The sequence below is a fragment of the Cydia pomonella genome, chromosome 19, assembly GCF_033807575.1.
Source record: "Cydia pomonella isolate Wapato2018A chromosome 19, ilCydPomo1, whole genome shotgun sequence".
Classification (NCBI taxonomy): domain Eukaryota; kingdom Metazoa; phylum Arthropoda; class Insecta; order Lepidoptera; family Tortricidae; genus Cydia; species Cydia pomonella.
In genome coordinates this window covers 13,399,361-13,415,021 of record NC_084721.1, presented here as the reverse complement: position 1 = coordinate 13,415,021, position 15,661 = coordinate 13,399,361, and the positions used below count along the sequence as shown (strand labels likewise).

The 15,661-nt window shown below is 38.6% G+C and overlaps 2 protein-coding genes across 5 annotated transcripts in view; one reads left to right on the top strand and one right to left on the bottom strand.

The window, feature by feature from the left end:
- The window catches only part of LOC133528538 (spastin-like), a 28,886-nt gene extending 23,110 nt beyond the window's left edge, over positions 1–5,776 (bottom strand). For 2 of the 4 annotated variants that reach the window (XM_061865937.1, XM_061865938.1), the window contains exons 1-3: positions 4,247–5,776; positions 3,572–3,742; positions 1,566–1,724 (exon numbers count right to left, since the gene is read on the bottom strand). In XM_061865937.1, the coding sequence (XP_061721921.1) occupies positions 1,566–1,724; positions 3,572–3,742; positions 4,247–4,700 (784 nt within the window). In that variant the 5' untranslated portion in view covers positions 4,701–5,776. The remainder of the gene's footprint in view (positions 1–1,565; positions 1,725–3,571; positions 3,743–4,246) is intronic. The other 2 variants (XM_061865939.1, XM_061865940.1) reach the window with 1 other exon arrangement.
- Positions 5,777–5,911: 135 nt separating this feature from the next.
- On the top strand, positions 5,912–13,506 carry LOC133528539 (tryptophan--tRNA ligase, cytoplasmic). Its single transcript, XM_061865942.1, has 9 exons — positions 5,912–6,082; positions 6,320–6,464; positions 7,086–7,154; positions 7,334–7,493; positions 7,988–8,170; positions 8,966–9,143; positions 10,119–10,325; positions 11,458–11,589; positions 12,394–13,506. The coding sequence occupies exons 2-9, from the start codon at positions 6,338–6,340 to the stop codon at positions 12,553–12,555; spliced, it is 1,218 nt and encodes a 405-aa protein (XP_061721926.1). The 5' UTR covers positions 5,912–6,082; positions 6,320–6,337; the 3' UTR covers positions 12,556–13,506.
- The last annotated feature ends 2,155 nt before the right edge of the window (positions 13,507–15,661 follow it).

The following is a 15,661-nucleotide window of genomic DNA, read 5'->3' as shown; positions in this document are numbered from 1 at the left end:
AAACGGAACCACGATAATAGTTCACTTGGACCAAACACAAATAGTCCTTACAATGAACAGTTACGGTTGTTTGCGCATTCTGGACATCGTGGTTTTGCTATACAAGGATGGACTTATGTAATGTCGTCTTGTGTCATACAAATCGTGTACAGAAAAAAAAAGCAAGCACAGTGAACCCACATGCAAATAAAATATACGCCAATTGTTTTGTAGTTATGGATATATGTGAGAGGGAGTCGCTTTCTCTTGCTTACAAACGTCGAGGTAGTCAATTTTTTTTAATGTACTTTAAAGGCCAGAGCGCTAAAATTTAGGAGCAGAGCACGCATACATCACGCACAGGGTTCGAAATTATCCAGATAATTATAGTCTTTGATAATTATCCCAGGTGTGGATGGTGCTTTTATTGAACTATATTTATTTATTAATCAATGTTATAATTCACGCGTGATTTGTTTTTAAATATACCGCATATTATAAATTTTAGGTTGTTATCAAATCTATAATTATCACGGCATAAAAATCACTATAACTATCATTGATATTTATCCTTTCGTACCCTGGTCACGCAATCGGTGTGCCGTCTCTCATAAGGATCTGCATATTACAACACGAACACGATCGTCTACGCACACGCATCTGGTGTGCACAGGCCTTAAAAGTATTACTGTTAATGTTTCTGACTACCTCTTAAAAACACGTGAATGTTAATGTCACACTGGTTAGACAAATCCTGTATTCAGAATTAGGGTGTACAAATTTAGTTTTTTTTTTGTAGTAGGTTATGTCAAACGAAGCTAAGCATTAGTCCGCATTATCGCCGATAACCCTTCCTTGACGCACTGAGGGTGAAAAAGCGAGACGATTTAGCAAATTAATGATGGTGCAAAAGAGAGCTAAAGGAGATGAGGTAAGGTTTAAAATCCAATGGTAATTATTGTCGCTATATATAGGTCTTAGCACATTGTTACAACTCAACAGCCACTCGACTCAAAGTTAAATATTGAAATTAAAGCCTTATCTTGTATGTCCTATAGTACTATGTTTAAAATTTAGAACTGTCGGGTGGTCTACGCGTCGTCCACTCGTCGTCCACTAAGGTGAACCAAAAGTGAGTTGAGTCGGTGTGGAATTGGTATAGTGTGCGAAGACCTTATAACTAACTGTAGGCAGCCGGGCTATTTATTTTTAAACTAGTAAATTATGTAGTGATTATAATCATTCGCTTAGAGGCAGCATACAACATTAACGTTTGAGGCTATTCTTTGCAATAAAATAAGGTAGGATTATTAATTGTTAACGCATCGTGTATTTAAGTTAATGTTAAAATTTGAGTAAAGGTACGTCCACATGTCAAACGTGCCATGAGAGCACCTGTTTTCGAAAGGCACCTGTGAGCAACTCGTGAATAGTGCTAGCACATTTGCCGGATCTGGACGCACCTCTGAATGTATTCAACACATGCAATGGAAAATGCTGTTAAAAATTAAACCTTATCAACAATACATTTAAGTCTCTTTTCGCATGTTATCGGTGACAATGCAGCGGGTATATTCGTGTTCTACCTTCACTCGTTGCCTTCGTTTGACCACTGTTACTTTCAGTATGGGCGAGCAACGTCGTCTTTGCCTTTTCTAAAGGCCTCCTCTTTACAGGGGACTCCGCTTTTTTGTCTTTGTCGCTCCTCTCTTCGACGCCCAACTGACTGAGCGCGACTAGGTTAGCTATTCGGGAAAATATCTAAATTTAACCTTATTTGTAAGGGGGTAGAGTTGGTATTACAGTGGAACCTAGATAAATGGACTTGGGCATAAGTAATACTATTTAATTTAAATAGTTTACCAGATTGTTGAGGCCTAGGCTCCTTTCTAGATAGAACAGGGATGCCTACGAGGAAGTGGATCTTCAAATGTTAATTAAATGTGTGTGTTGTACATTTGTTGTTGATTTTATTTTATAAAGTTAGGATTTTGTCGCTCAATATATTTTAGAGGACTGCCGTTGGCTGCTGTCAGCGGACGTTATACACTGGGACGATCGTTGCCGATCTTGAAATTTCGGAGGTCATCGGCCGTCCGTGACATCACTAAGATGCGTTCTGAACAAGATAATTCGATTCCAAATATGTTTTACATTTATAAAACTTTTTAAATTGTAGATAGGAGGTATTCATGGCCATTTTATATGCACTGACTGAAATATTGATAATATCAACTGCGACCTTAAGGCGACACGCAGTTTGTGATCCCTAATAAGTTCGGTGATGCATTGTACTAGTAGCGGTCTAAGTTTGGAGTGAAATAGGCCTGCCCGAACTCTGAACTTGGCATTTATCCATTTATCCAGTTTTCACTGTATAATGTGTGGTGTGTAAAAAAAGGCTATCATGCAACAATGACATGTTGTACATAAGAAGCGTTCAAATACGACAACTTGAAATTATAATTGAGAATTTGAGCGAGTGGTGTTAATTTTACTGGGTTTTGGGGTCAATTTGAACATCTGTTTTGCTACTTTTATGTTACATATTTCGAAATAATATTAAACTAGAATTGAACAGTCTCACAGTAATCACAGTATACACATACTGTGTAAGATTGTTTTTAGAGATCACTATTAACTACTCTAATAAGACAATACAAATAACACAACATAGGAAATTAATTGCTCAAGAGCCCAAATGAAGGCACAAATTATGTACTTATTATAAAACTAAATGGAACACTTGAAATGCTTTTTGACAAAATTACGGGGTCATCCATTAATTACGTCACACGTTTAGGAAGAGGGAGGAGGTCAAGAAAATGTGACATGTTGTGACAAGGGGGAGGGGAGAGTCACAAATTTTGTCATGTCACTTTAACTTCATCTGTAACCGTTTTTTCACAGGCTGTACAGTTAAATAACTAGGTTTTGCAATGATAAATCGTTTTGTTTTATGACATTATTATTCACAGTTGGTATTGTTTTAAAATTTCTAATAATCTAAAAAAATGTATTTACATTATAATATCTAATACGAATTGCTGATTTCATTGAATACAAAATAGCCACTAGTGACATCACATCATACCAGCAGTGGGAGCATGGTTCCATTTTTATCCCGTGTCACTATGCCCGTCACTTTTGCACTTTTGTTAGAAAGTGACAGGCATAGTGACAAATGATAAAGAGTCGACCATCTTAGCCCTACAGGGGGAAGAGGGTTGCCAAATGTGACCAGGTGTGACCAGGATGGACGGAAGGGTCAAAATCTCATGAAATATGTGTAACATAATTTATGGATGGCCCTTGCAACTACTTGGATAGGTCAGGGACAAAATATAGTCGACATAAGTATTTAAGTGGTTTAGGTAGTTAAAATGATCTACACACACATACCCTTATTTACTTAATAATAGTTGTGTTCAGTTCAATTTTCAACACCTCACAGACTTTGTAACTTCTGCTAATGACTATCTATATCTGTATATATTTATAAGAGCAACTAGCTGTACAACAATTAGCATATCAAACAACCCAAAATCCAGTACAACCAGCTCCTCAAAACAATAATAACCACCCTACATACCAAGAAAGTGCAGCCGGTCCTTAGCCATCCCGAGATTGGTCTTCATCTTGTCATGCAGCCGCTGCGCGCGCTGCCATGCATCCCCGCGGCCGCCCCAACAGTCCACGGCTATGCCCCGCTCCAGTTCATAGATGCCTTTCTTGTAAAGTTCTATTGCTAGCTCTTTCTGACCTGTGTAGGAGAGTTTTTAAAAATTTTTTTTTTATGTGTCCGATAATTTATGCAAAGCTCCTCGGATTGTGCAACCTAATATTACACACATTTAGGTGGAAATGAAGTTTTTGAAACAATTTCCTGCTTACTGGATATGAATTCCTCAAAATTCTTTTTTGTATCTAATTGGATTGGATTGGATTGGATTGTATCTATTGGGATTTAGTGGAAACATATAAAAAAAAAGATTTTTATTTTTTAATATTGGCTGGCCTACCTATACAAATATTTAGGTCAGATTTTGGCTTTTTGCCATCTAGGCCACCTAGGAGATGAGTAATTAGATATGCCAACTCATAAGAAACTTTTTCTAGCTCTATTTAAGTAGATTTAAAAAAATTGAGCATTGAAGATAAATTTAGATTCTCTTTTATTTTTGTTTTGATTTTGCACTCCCACTAAAATAGTATTATATAAACCTAATAAGTCAAAACTCTTACACAGTTTATATATTTGACTAACCCTCATTCTCCTCATCAATCTTCAAAGCTTTTGATATGTACTCAAAAGCTTTCCGATGGTGATGCTTCTGTTTTGCCAGCAGCGGGTCCCCCGGCCCCACATTGTGGCTGTACGCCATCTCGCCCGCGATCTCCGTCGACACTGCTCCGTCTTTCACTACCACCTCTAGGTTATATTCACCATTCTTGCACGGTTTACGCATAAAACGATGAGACGCCGAATACAAATACTTAAACACTATAAATAACTGATACAGCAATGATCTTAGAATATTAAAAAGTATAATAATGGGAAAAGAAACAACGTAAAGGTTCCTCTTGTGAACAGAAGGCGGCGGGTCATTTCGCAACGCAGACCCCTTCGCTAGGTCCGCATCAGCCTTCTTCGACTTTCGGTTCGGGGACCTCGTTGTTTTACGCGATAAACGACCATTTGAATCGTCACCCGAAACCATCAAGAACACTGGTCACGTAACAGTCGATTAACACCTAGTCTCCATACAAAGGAAACAAAGAAACGCACGTTATTGTACTACTCCACTATTCTAAAAACAGCAACAAAAATTTCAGACTGTATGTGTATTGACAATTTTTGACGTTAGTGGGTAACCTGTGGTAAAAAAAACTACGATTGGGGAAATCACTTGTTTCAATGAAAGAAAATAAACATGCATGTGAAGTTGTGAACCATTGATTGTAAAAGTTTTTAGTATCCTATAGATGTGGTATACCGCATGCGCCCGTGAGGGATAGAACATACGCAATGCGACAAAATTAAAAATACGTTTTACATTCCTCACAACGTACCAAAAACAACCTACGTGATTTGGTCTAGTTATTTGTTACCCACCATAAAACAAACTAAATTTACGGTGGGGTACAGAAAAACATGTGAGACTGTGACAAGGACAAACAATAATAACGCTTTCTCTGCTAGTCCTACCAAAAGATACATAAGACTATCTCGTTCTGTCAGTTCCCCTCCACCACTCATGCCTAATCCATACGTAATATTAGATTCATGTTATGAACTTAAAGCCTGTTTTACATGCGTGCTGAGACTTGCCAAGCGTCAGAGGTGCAGCTATAAGGTGGAATGAGATAGCAATATCAGTTGCTCCCTCTAACGCATAACAGCGTCTCTGGCTTGGCAAGTTACGGCACGCATGTAAATCAGGCTAAGCTGCGTTTCGACCAGAGATGTGCGAGGATGCGCTGCGAGGGATGTGTTTTTAAAAACCAATAGAATGACTGCACCCTGAGCGAGGAAAACAAATGAAGTGATCATATATATATTATAAACACTTATATGTATTCAGAAGTCTTTTCTCCTAATAAAACATAATATATGGAAGTATATTTATTAGTCGTACAATATACACGTAGTACAAACGACGATGGGGAGTAATAATTTGAAGCGCTGGCAATATTCGCTGAATTGCGTTTCGTTATATCATTGACAATTTTAAAACATTAAATCATATCTTTAAAACAAAGAAATCAAAAGAAGACTGGGAATTTAAAACTAAATAATATTTTACTTGAAATAAAAATATATTTTTTAACAAAAAGGTATATTTAAACCTTTATTTTTGTATTGATTCATATAAGTATTTATATATTACTAACATACGAATAAAACGTTTTGACAACTCATGACGTGAAAGGTATTGCGGTACCTCGGCTCGGCGGCAGCTGTTCGTCACCGTTTCGGCAGTGATTTGGATCGATGTTGCTTTTTCAGGAAATTGCATCATATTTCCCGCAGTGCACAATCACAGTATTCAAAATATCGAACCTTATCAGTATCACCCCAAGTATCGAGTTATTAAGATAGGTTAGTACATTATGTAGTTAAACTTCACTTAACCTACGATATTGCTAACGAATCACACTTTTTTTTAGTTTTATGAGTGACACGCTCTCATCTTTCATTTACATTACAACCTACGCACCTAATGGTTCTGTTCAATAAAATATCTTTAAAACCCAAGTAATAATTAAGTACAAACCTGTTGGGAAACCCAACTCTTGATAAGAAACTACATATTATTCTTTTGCAAATGTATTTCAGTGTGTAGCTAGCTGAATCATGGCAGAAGACAAAGCACCCGAAGAACAGATGAACAACCTGGCGGTGAATGATGATGATGATGTGGTGGATCCATGGAATGTCTCTGGCAAGTCAGAGACAGGCATAGACTATGACAAATTGATAAGTAAGTACAATCTTATTCAGTTTAAAATCTATGTATGCTTGTATACTATTAGTAGTATGTACTACTACTAATCCTTTAAAACCCACCCGTGGAGGAGACGGATGACAGGAAGACTGGCTCTTACCTCGCGCAATACATTGGAATTGCTGATCAGCATGGCAGCAGCAATGCCGCTAGCCTTCTAGGCACCTTGCCACAATGCACCAAGTTTAGTAGTTTTTTATTTATAACTTTAGTTGTCATTATAGTTTTAATCTTTTCCCTTTTTTAGTTCTATGTAGTTTTGTTTATATTTTAATATAGTCTTATTATTATATTCATAATAAACTTACTGAAAACCCTTTAAAATAGTATTTATTACTACTGAAAACTAGTAAATCGTTTTGTGGTTAAGAAATATCCCAGCTAAGCAAAAAATATTATGGTATATGAAGTACAGTCAGCCAAGAAAGTGGTTTACCACTTTTAGACTCCATTACTTGACAAATAGAGTCGAAAAGTGGTAAACCACTGTCTTGGCTGACTGTACACAGAATGTACACAACATCTCATTAACAAGTAACATAAAACAGATGTAACTATTACAATTGTTTGTTCATGATTTTTGTTGATTGTTTTCAGAAAGATTTGGCAGTTCCAAGATTGATGATGAAGTTATACAAAGATTTGAAAAGGTTACTGGAAAAAAAGGTAAACTTTTCATTACATTATTTTTAATGTAAGAAAATATTATCAGGTTACAACCAAATCAAGACAAAAATTGTACAAAAATCAACCTTATTGTGCCAACCTTAGTCTGCAATTATATTCAATTGCATTAAATTTTCTAAATTTATTGAATTAAATATCCTTACCGTCATTAATTTCAGCTCACCACTTACTGCGGCGTGGCATATTCTTCTCCCACCGTGACATCCACAGCATCCTCAACCTTGTAGAAGCTGGCAAGAAGTTCTATCTCTACACTGGCAGAGGGCCATCGTCGGACAGCATGCATCTCGGGCATATGATTCCCTTCATGTTCACTAAGTAAGTCATCTAGTCTACTGTGATATCCACAGTATTTCCATAGAAGCTGGCAGCAAGTTCTATCTCTTCACTGGCAAGTAAGTCAGTCTTCTAGGATCTTAACGGCGGGTCATATAGTCAGTAACAGAAGTAGCATAGCAAATTTGGTAATTTGTTATGGCTGCAGTGCCACTGGCAGCAGTGGTCTGAAAGATCCTATCATTTGGTGGGTGCGACATAAACTTTTAACTTATTGTTTATATCTTAACTTACTTATTTTAAAAGATATACCAGACATATAAGTCATAGGTTACATTAGTGAGCTAGATAAGACATTAGACTTAGGTTAACAAAACTAGAATATTCAATTAGACTCTATACTCTTTGGGAGACACAAATAAAAAAATTAGAAAAAAACTTGCCTAGAAAACTCGCGTTACTTCAGGCGCAAAGGTGTCCAACATGCTTGCTGCGGCACCGCTTTGCATCACAAATAAATAATTGATTGTTTCCAGGTGGCTTCAAGACGTATTCGACGTGCCCCTGATCATCCAGCTCACCGACGACGAGAAAGTGCTGTGGAGAGACATTAAAGTGGAGCAGGCGCGGCAAATGGCGTACAGCAACGCGAAAGACATCATTGCTGTCGGTTTCAGTCCGGAGAACACGTTTATATTCAATGATCTGGACTTTATTGGGTATGTTTAACAAAAACGGCTTCACTAAATAATTTAAAGATCCATTATCCTCGTACAGCTCTGGTTTCCTAGGATAGGATAGGTTGCGTGATATAGCGGCCGTAATACAGCGGTTGAATGACATCACTAGAACGTTGTGTATATAAACAAAATGCGCGGTTTTCTAGAGGACGGTGATTGAAGGAACATTTTTGCGTCCGTAATAGTAATATTACGCAGCAGCCGTAAGGCTGCTATATGACGGCATCGCTATTCTTTTATGTCTGCACCTTAGGAAATTCATTTATAGTCTGTTCGAAAAGAGTCGTGGAATGTATTGGGCCCCATGCGGTCACGTCTGAAAATATCGATACGGACAAAGAGCCAAAAATATGTATACACTACCCTAATATATGGGCCATAAGTACGTGTATACATATTTTTGGCACTTCGATCGTGTCGATTTTATACTACGTCGGTGGCAAACAAGCATACGGCCTGCCTGATGGTAAGCAGTATCCGTAGCCTATGTACGCCTGCAACTCCAGAGGAGTTACATGCGCGTTGCCGACCCTAACACCCTCCCACCCCTCGTTGAGCTCTGGCAACCTTACTCACCGGCAGGAACACAACACTATGAGTAGGGTCTAGTGTTATTTGGCTGCGGTTTTCTGTGAGGTGGAGGTACTTCCCCAGTTGGGCTCTGCTCTAGATCTAGATCGATGTTTTCAGACGTGACTGTACATTCCACGACTCGTCTCTTTCCGCACAGACTCTAGCCATAGCTTTTAACACAAGCATTTTTTTATATTTCAGACAGTGCCCAGCATTCTACCAAAACATGCTCCGTATCCAAAAGTGCGTGACGTTCAACCAGGTGAAGGGCATATTCGGATTCGGCGACTCGGACGTCATCGGCAAGATCACGTTCCCGTCCATCGAGGCTGCGCCCGCGTTCTCCACCAGTTTTCCCTTTATATTCGACAATAAAGTGGTAAGTGCTGATGTACAGTCAAAAGATCTAATTTGTGACCCATTTCGTACCTTGTGACAGTGAGAATGGTATGAGGTCTCTAACGACTTTCATGTTGTTTGTCACTGTGACAAGGTACAAAATGGGTCACAAATTACAGTATATTGTGCAACGAGGGGGGTAAGTGAAATTTTGGATACGAGAGGGTGGTTTGGATACACAATGTTTATCATCACACTTGTGAAGAAAAAACTAAATTTTAAGTGAAATAATTCTTTAATGCGGTGACATATGAAACATTCGTCCGCCATTTTGTAATTTCTTGACAGGTTAGGCATTGAAGGCACAGACCTATTCGGCATTCAGCCACGATTGAAAATTATGTAAAAATATTTTTGATTATAACTATTATTAAAGTTTATAATTAGTTAAGGTTTGCCCGTGCGAAGCCGGGGCTGGTCGCTAGTACATGTAAATAATACTGAATTTCAAGAGTGCTGATGTGCCAACAGTCTCCGTAATTGAGTTATTTTCGATATGGAAATATCTCGAAAATTGTAAAAATGCAATGTACGAGTTCAAAATGCAAACTTTAATTCTTGTCAAATTTTCCAAGATTCCAAGACCCTTCCCATTTTTTTGTAATTTGTACAATATTATGTTTACTCTATATTTTCTCAATCGTTTTTGACAAGTATGTAGAGCTACCTCGTTAGAGTCAAATAGACTTTATAAATAAATAAATATTATAGGACATTATTACACAAATTGAGTAAGTCCCACGGTAAGCTGAATAACGTTTGTGTTGTGGGTACTTAAATACATAGAAAACACCCATGACTCAGGAACAAATATCCGTTCTCATCACACAAATAAACGCCTTTACCAGGATTTTAACCCGGGACCATCAGCTTCATAGGCAGGGTCACTATCGACTAGGCCAGACAGATCGCCGCTTTATGTCGTAACAATGCTAACAGTGACTTGTTTTTCCAGGTCCCTTGCCTAGTCCCCTGCGCGATCGACCAGGACCCCTACTTCCGCCTGACCCGCGACGTGGCCGCGCGCCTCAAGCTGCCCAAGCCCGCGCTGCTGCACTCCTCCTTCCTGCCCGCGCTGCAGGGCGCTCAGCACAAGATGTCCGCCAGCGACCCCAACGCCTCCATCTTCCTTAATGACACTCCTAAGCAGATTAAAAACAAGGTAACTATTTTACCTACTAACCAAGGTTTTACTTGTAACCAAGGCCACAGAATAAATAATAGTACTACGTACGTACAGAAGGTTCACTGCATAACAAAATACCTGTTTAGGTATACCGAATGTGCCCAAACGTCGGTTGGACATATTATTTTATTTATTTTATTTTATTTTAGTATATGGAGAACCAACAGCGCTATATATATCTAGAACTTCCAATAGAATTACAGAGCCAATTACAGGTTCTCACTTATAGAAATACAATAAATTATAAAAAGTTTTTGCCCATCTTAATTTACACATACAAGTTCCTACAGCATAAGAACAGATCTATATACCTATATATATATATATACATATATATGATTCATTTTTATACTACGTCGGTGGCAAACAACGGTATGCTTATACGGCCCGCCTGATGGTAAGCAGTCTCCCCCCCCCCCCCCCCCTCGTTGAGCTCTGGCAACCTTACTCACCGGCAGGAACATAACACTATGAGTAGGGTCTAGTGTTATTTGGCTGCGGTTTTACTTATACTATACTTTAATTTCCCCAGTTGGGCTCTGCTCTAGATCTGGAATCCACTGGCTGTGCCCTACCACTAGGGCTGCCATCTCGAATTTCGCCAAACCGGGACAAAGATTTAAAAAAACCCGGACATTTGGCGTAAATCGCATTTTTTCCCCGGACGAGTCCGAAAATAATATTTTTAAAAAACAAGACCTTTAATCTTACATGTAGTTTTAATGTGCTTCCTTACATGAAAACTGTCAGGGTTTTCCCCGGACACTTCTTGACACCCCCCCGGACGGCCCCCGGACGGCCTCCAAACTAGGACAAATCCGGGAAAACCCGGACGGATGGCAGCCCTACCTACCACACAAAGCGAGACGACATTCACAATGCCCATACCTCTCTTTTGGACGTAGTTTAAGGACGTACCCGGGTCCATTTTCTATTCGACACCAGATCTGGAGCAGACCGTGCGGCGCGGAGTGTCGTACGCCTGCCAAGGCCTTAACCCGTCGTTTTGCATAGTATTTTAAAAGATAACCCGTTTCTTCTAACCCGTGTCTGCAATTTTATCCGCCTAACGTTTGCGTTTTGTAAAATAATGTAAACATAATTTCAGATCAACAAGTACGCGTTTTCGGGCGGCCAGGCGACGGTAGAAGAGCACCGGGAGAAGGGCGGGAACACGGAAGTGGACATCTCCTACAAGTACCTCACGTTCTTCCTGGAGGACGACGAACGGCTGGCGGAGGTAATAACATTATTATTTATGTCGGCGGCCGATCGTAAAATCAGACAGATCGTAATGTTCTTGTGTAATGTTTTGACGATGGTCACATTAAACCAATAGATAGGTAGGATTCGTTAGGTTGCTTCAGATGCCTGAAAGGCAAACTGTCTAGAAATAGGAGCCCCGCGCTCCGTCGACCCAGAGAACGAGACATTGATTTTCCCGTTTCATGATATGCCTAGGAATTTCACGATCTGCCTGATCTTACGATCGGCCGTCGACATTTATATTTAGTAGTAGCTTTAAACAATCGTGAGCCATATAACGGTGCGGCGCGACTTATTTAAAATGCTTCGGGTATTCATTAGAGTAGCTAGAGCGTTCCATATCTCATTCTAAACACCTTTCTTCAAATACGCGAATTAAATCATTATACTGGATGTTTTTATCATGGGGCTTTAAATGCAGGGCTTGATTCTACTCGCTACACTAAGCTGCTTTTTTTAAGGGGCCAAACCTGATATCGCGATTTTTTTTTGTTTTTTTCATACACTTTCGCTGATCAGATGACGATGCTTTCCTATGGAAAGCCAAAATTTTGTTTCGTGATTTCTGTATTAAATATAATATCATTGAAAGCGCTTTTGCACTTTGTAAAGGCACACATTTCTTTCTGTAAAAGCGTGTCTAAGTAAAGTTCCGATAGCTAATTGGATATATTTTATTATGTATAGCGCGCGCGCAATTCGTGAATGGTGCGCTTTTGCTAGAAATAAACTGACAGTTACATTTCATACACGCGATAAAATACCTATTTGATTTCAGATAAAAAAATCGTACGAATCCGGGGAAATGCTAACAGGCGAGCTGAAGAAAATCGCCATCGATACCGTCACGCCCGTCATCAGCGCCTACCAGGCGCGCCGCGCGCTCGTCACCGACCAGCTCATGCAGGACTTCTTCCGGCTCAGGAAGATCGGCTTCTGAACGGTTGTGGGGACGAGATGTGGACTAAACATTTTTGGGCTTTATTGGACGGTTCACGTTAAATGGTTTGAGTTTGGCCGCGTTATGTTATGACAAATTGTTTAAGATGTGAAGTCTAAGGAAATTGTACCCCCGAATTTAACAGCTGAAGCTGCTTTTGACAGAGCGACCGCATAATGTACAAGGCAGTGCAGCGCCATCAACTTCACTTTATCTCACACTTTACACATCTAAACCTATATGTGACATTATCTATGAAAAGGGACCTTATTGTCGATGGCGCTTCCGCCGTTATAAAAGATGCTCCGATACAAATACAACGCTGCGCGACGCAGTGCGACGTAAGCGCCATCGACAATAAGGTCCCTTTTCATAGATAATGCCACATATAATCTTTAGTTTAAGGAATCTGAATCTTCTATACAGTAGCACAGTGAATTTGAAATAGAGGTGGATTGTCCAAGAAAACTTTGTAGCCACAGTAATATACCTACTGCCATCTTTCGACACATGATTAAAACTTTTAGAACGCCATTTGACTTCGATCCTTATTATTTCACTGATATGTGTTAAATTTATTAAATACCAAAAAGTGGCGCCATCTAATAGATCAAAGGCCAAAGGTATGGCGGCATGTTTCGAGCGATGGCGCCACAACCCTTAGTCGATGCCCGGTGAGATGGCGCCAATTTTTATAATGAACTAATTTAACACATATCAGTGAAAGAATAAGGATCAAAGTCAATTAAGGCGTTCTTAAAGTTTTAATCATGTGACGAAAGATGGTAGTAAATTTACTTTGGCTACAAAATTTTCTTTGACAATCCACCTCTATTTCAAATTCTCTTTCAGAGTAGTTACAATATACCATTTGATGTGAATGTAATACGATCTGGAAATGGTTAAGTGTGTTTGCTGGTAATACTTAAAATAAATATTTATTTATTGTTCCATGTTATTTTACTTCAAAATTTGCCTTTCGTATTTCTTCTTATTACGAATTAATATTATTATGAGTTGTCGGTTTACTACTGAAGGCCTTCTGAAGGCTTACGTTGAAATATGCATAAAATGAGAAAATGCTTAATGTAATAACTTATTTTATGATAGGTCCTATAAAAAGACAGTTATCATTAAAATTACAATGAATGAATAATACGGTATTGTTGCAAGTGTGTTTAAAAATTTTGGTATTTTTTTAAACTTACTGAATGTTGACGTATGTATCATATAAAATTTATTCAACGCTTGGGAGGATTTAACAACCGGAGTTGCCTTTAAGAGCTTACCCCGCTGTCGAAAACGTCGGCCGATGGTCATATGTATTGTATGGACTGACGTTTACCTGATAACTGAGGGCACGTCAAATGTATACATCCCCGCAAAAATCGGCACTGTTTTGTACTGAAAATTACAGACAAGGCATCTCCAGTTGTTAAATGTGACATTATCTATGAAAAGGGACCTTATTGTCGATGGCGCTTCCGCCGTTATAAAAGATGCTCCGATACAAATACAACGCTGCGCGACGCAGTGCGGCGTAAGCGCCATCGACAATAGGTCCCTTTTCATAGATAATGCCACAAATAAAATGCTAACCAAATTATTTCAATAGTCAAATAAAATTACATTTTCATTTTTTTTTGATAGTTTGCTGTGACAATGTACATCGGTGTTGGTATATTAGTAATTAGTATTATACATGTTAAAATACATTATTTATTTAGTCTACTTTTATATTAGCACCCTAAGGGCCTAGGTCCTAGTTATAGTACTTATTTAGTTCGATGAAATTTAAATCATATTCCATTGTAACAGAGTTGCATTTATTTTGTTTCTTACAATTTTCATTCAAAGCAAAATCAACTCTATTTCCTATATTGTAGGTTTAAATTTCAGTAGCAAATTTTGGATTGCTGGACCGCAGGAGGTTAGAACGTCTCTAATTCAATAGTTAATTTAAATAAAAGCTGCAATAATCTTATTTAAAAGCTGTGCTTAAAACATACCTAGTATTTATTTAAGAAAAAGTTATCGATAAAGTGATATTTGCATTTTAATATGGTATTTTTAGTTAAAGCCTTTCCTTTAATATATGGAAGGTGGAGGTAAGGAATGGAATCTCCATATACCAAAAAGTGTCATCAAAAAACCTTAAATAGGTGGCGCTACAATACCTAGAATACATTGTGATACTGTGTGACAGCGCACTTCACTCCGTCAATAACGCCTAGGTTCTTAGCTACTCTAGCGCTACTCTGGGGAGATTTGGAATTATTATTTATAGCTGACAGCTGGACACTTTTGCAACAGTACTACCATAAGAGATTTCACTCCTTTTAATTCCACACTCCATACTTTGATGCTAACGGCCACAGTTCTACAACATAACGTAACGTCACAGATCTGTGCACTGTAGACCCTATTATCTTCGCAATTAGGTTTAACACATTGAGTGCCGGGAACCTGCTCGGCGGGTTCTCTGTTCGTAGTTGCTTTTCTCTCCAAAGCGGGAAAACACTGGGATCGGCTACGATAGTCCTACGAAAATATTGGCAATGAATGCTTTAAGACATGTCAGTTTGTTTTAGTAGATATTTTCACCAAGGTGTTACGTTATAGGTTCGTAATACTGAGTGCTAATCAATGGGTATTTATACCTTAATACAGATGTTCTTAATCTTTTTCGTAGCGCGATTTCTTTTACCTCTTCCATAATGAAAAATGTTATAATGGCGTTATCAAGATGGTAAGAATAATGTGGAAGGCAGGTAGGGTACTACATATACACATATACATATACCTGTATTAACTTAAATACTGTAGGTACCCCAGAGTCCATTATAGGGAGCTTGCTTGAATTGTAGACGGAAGCACAGAATCCCCCTATTCAGTGGCGCGAAGGCTGTAAAGCATTATGTCAAGTCATTCCATTTTAGATTTAAGCCACTAATAATAAGACCCTACTATGCGAAATATTTAGTGCCACAGTGAAGTGTAGGGTGCAGCACCTGCTTAGAAGCGTGAATTGTTTTCGCTTTCGATTCAAGTCACTAGATGGCAGTCCCTCCAAAACGCATGGTCTCTATTATTATTTGTAAATATG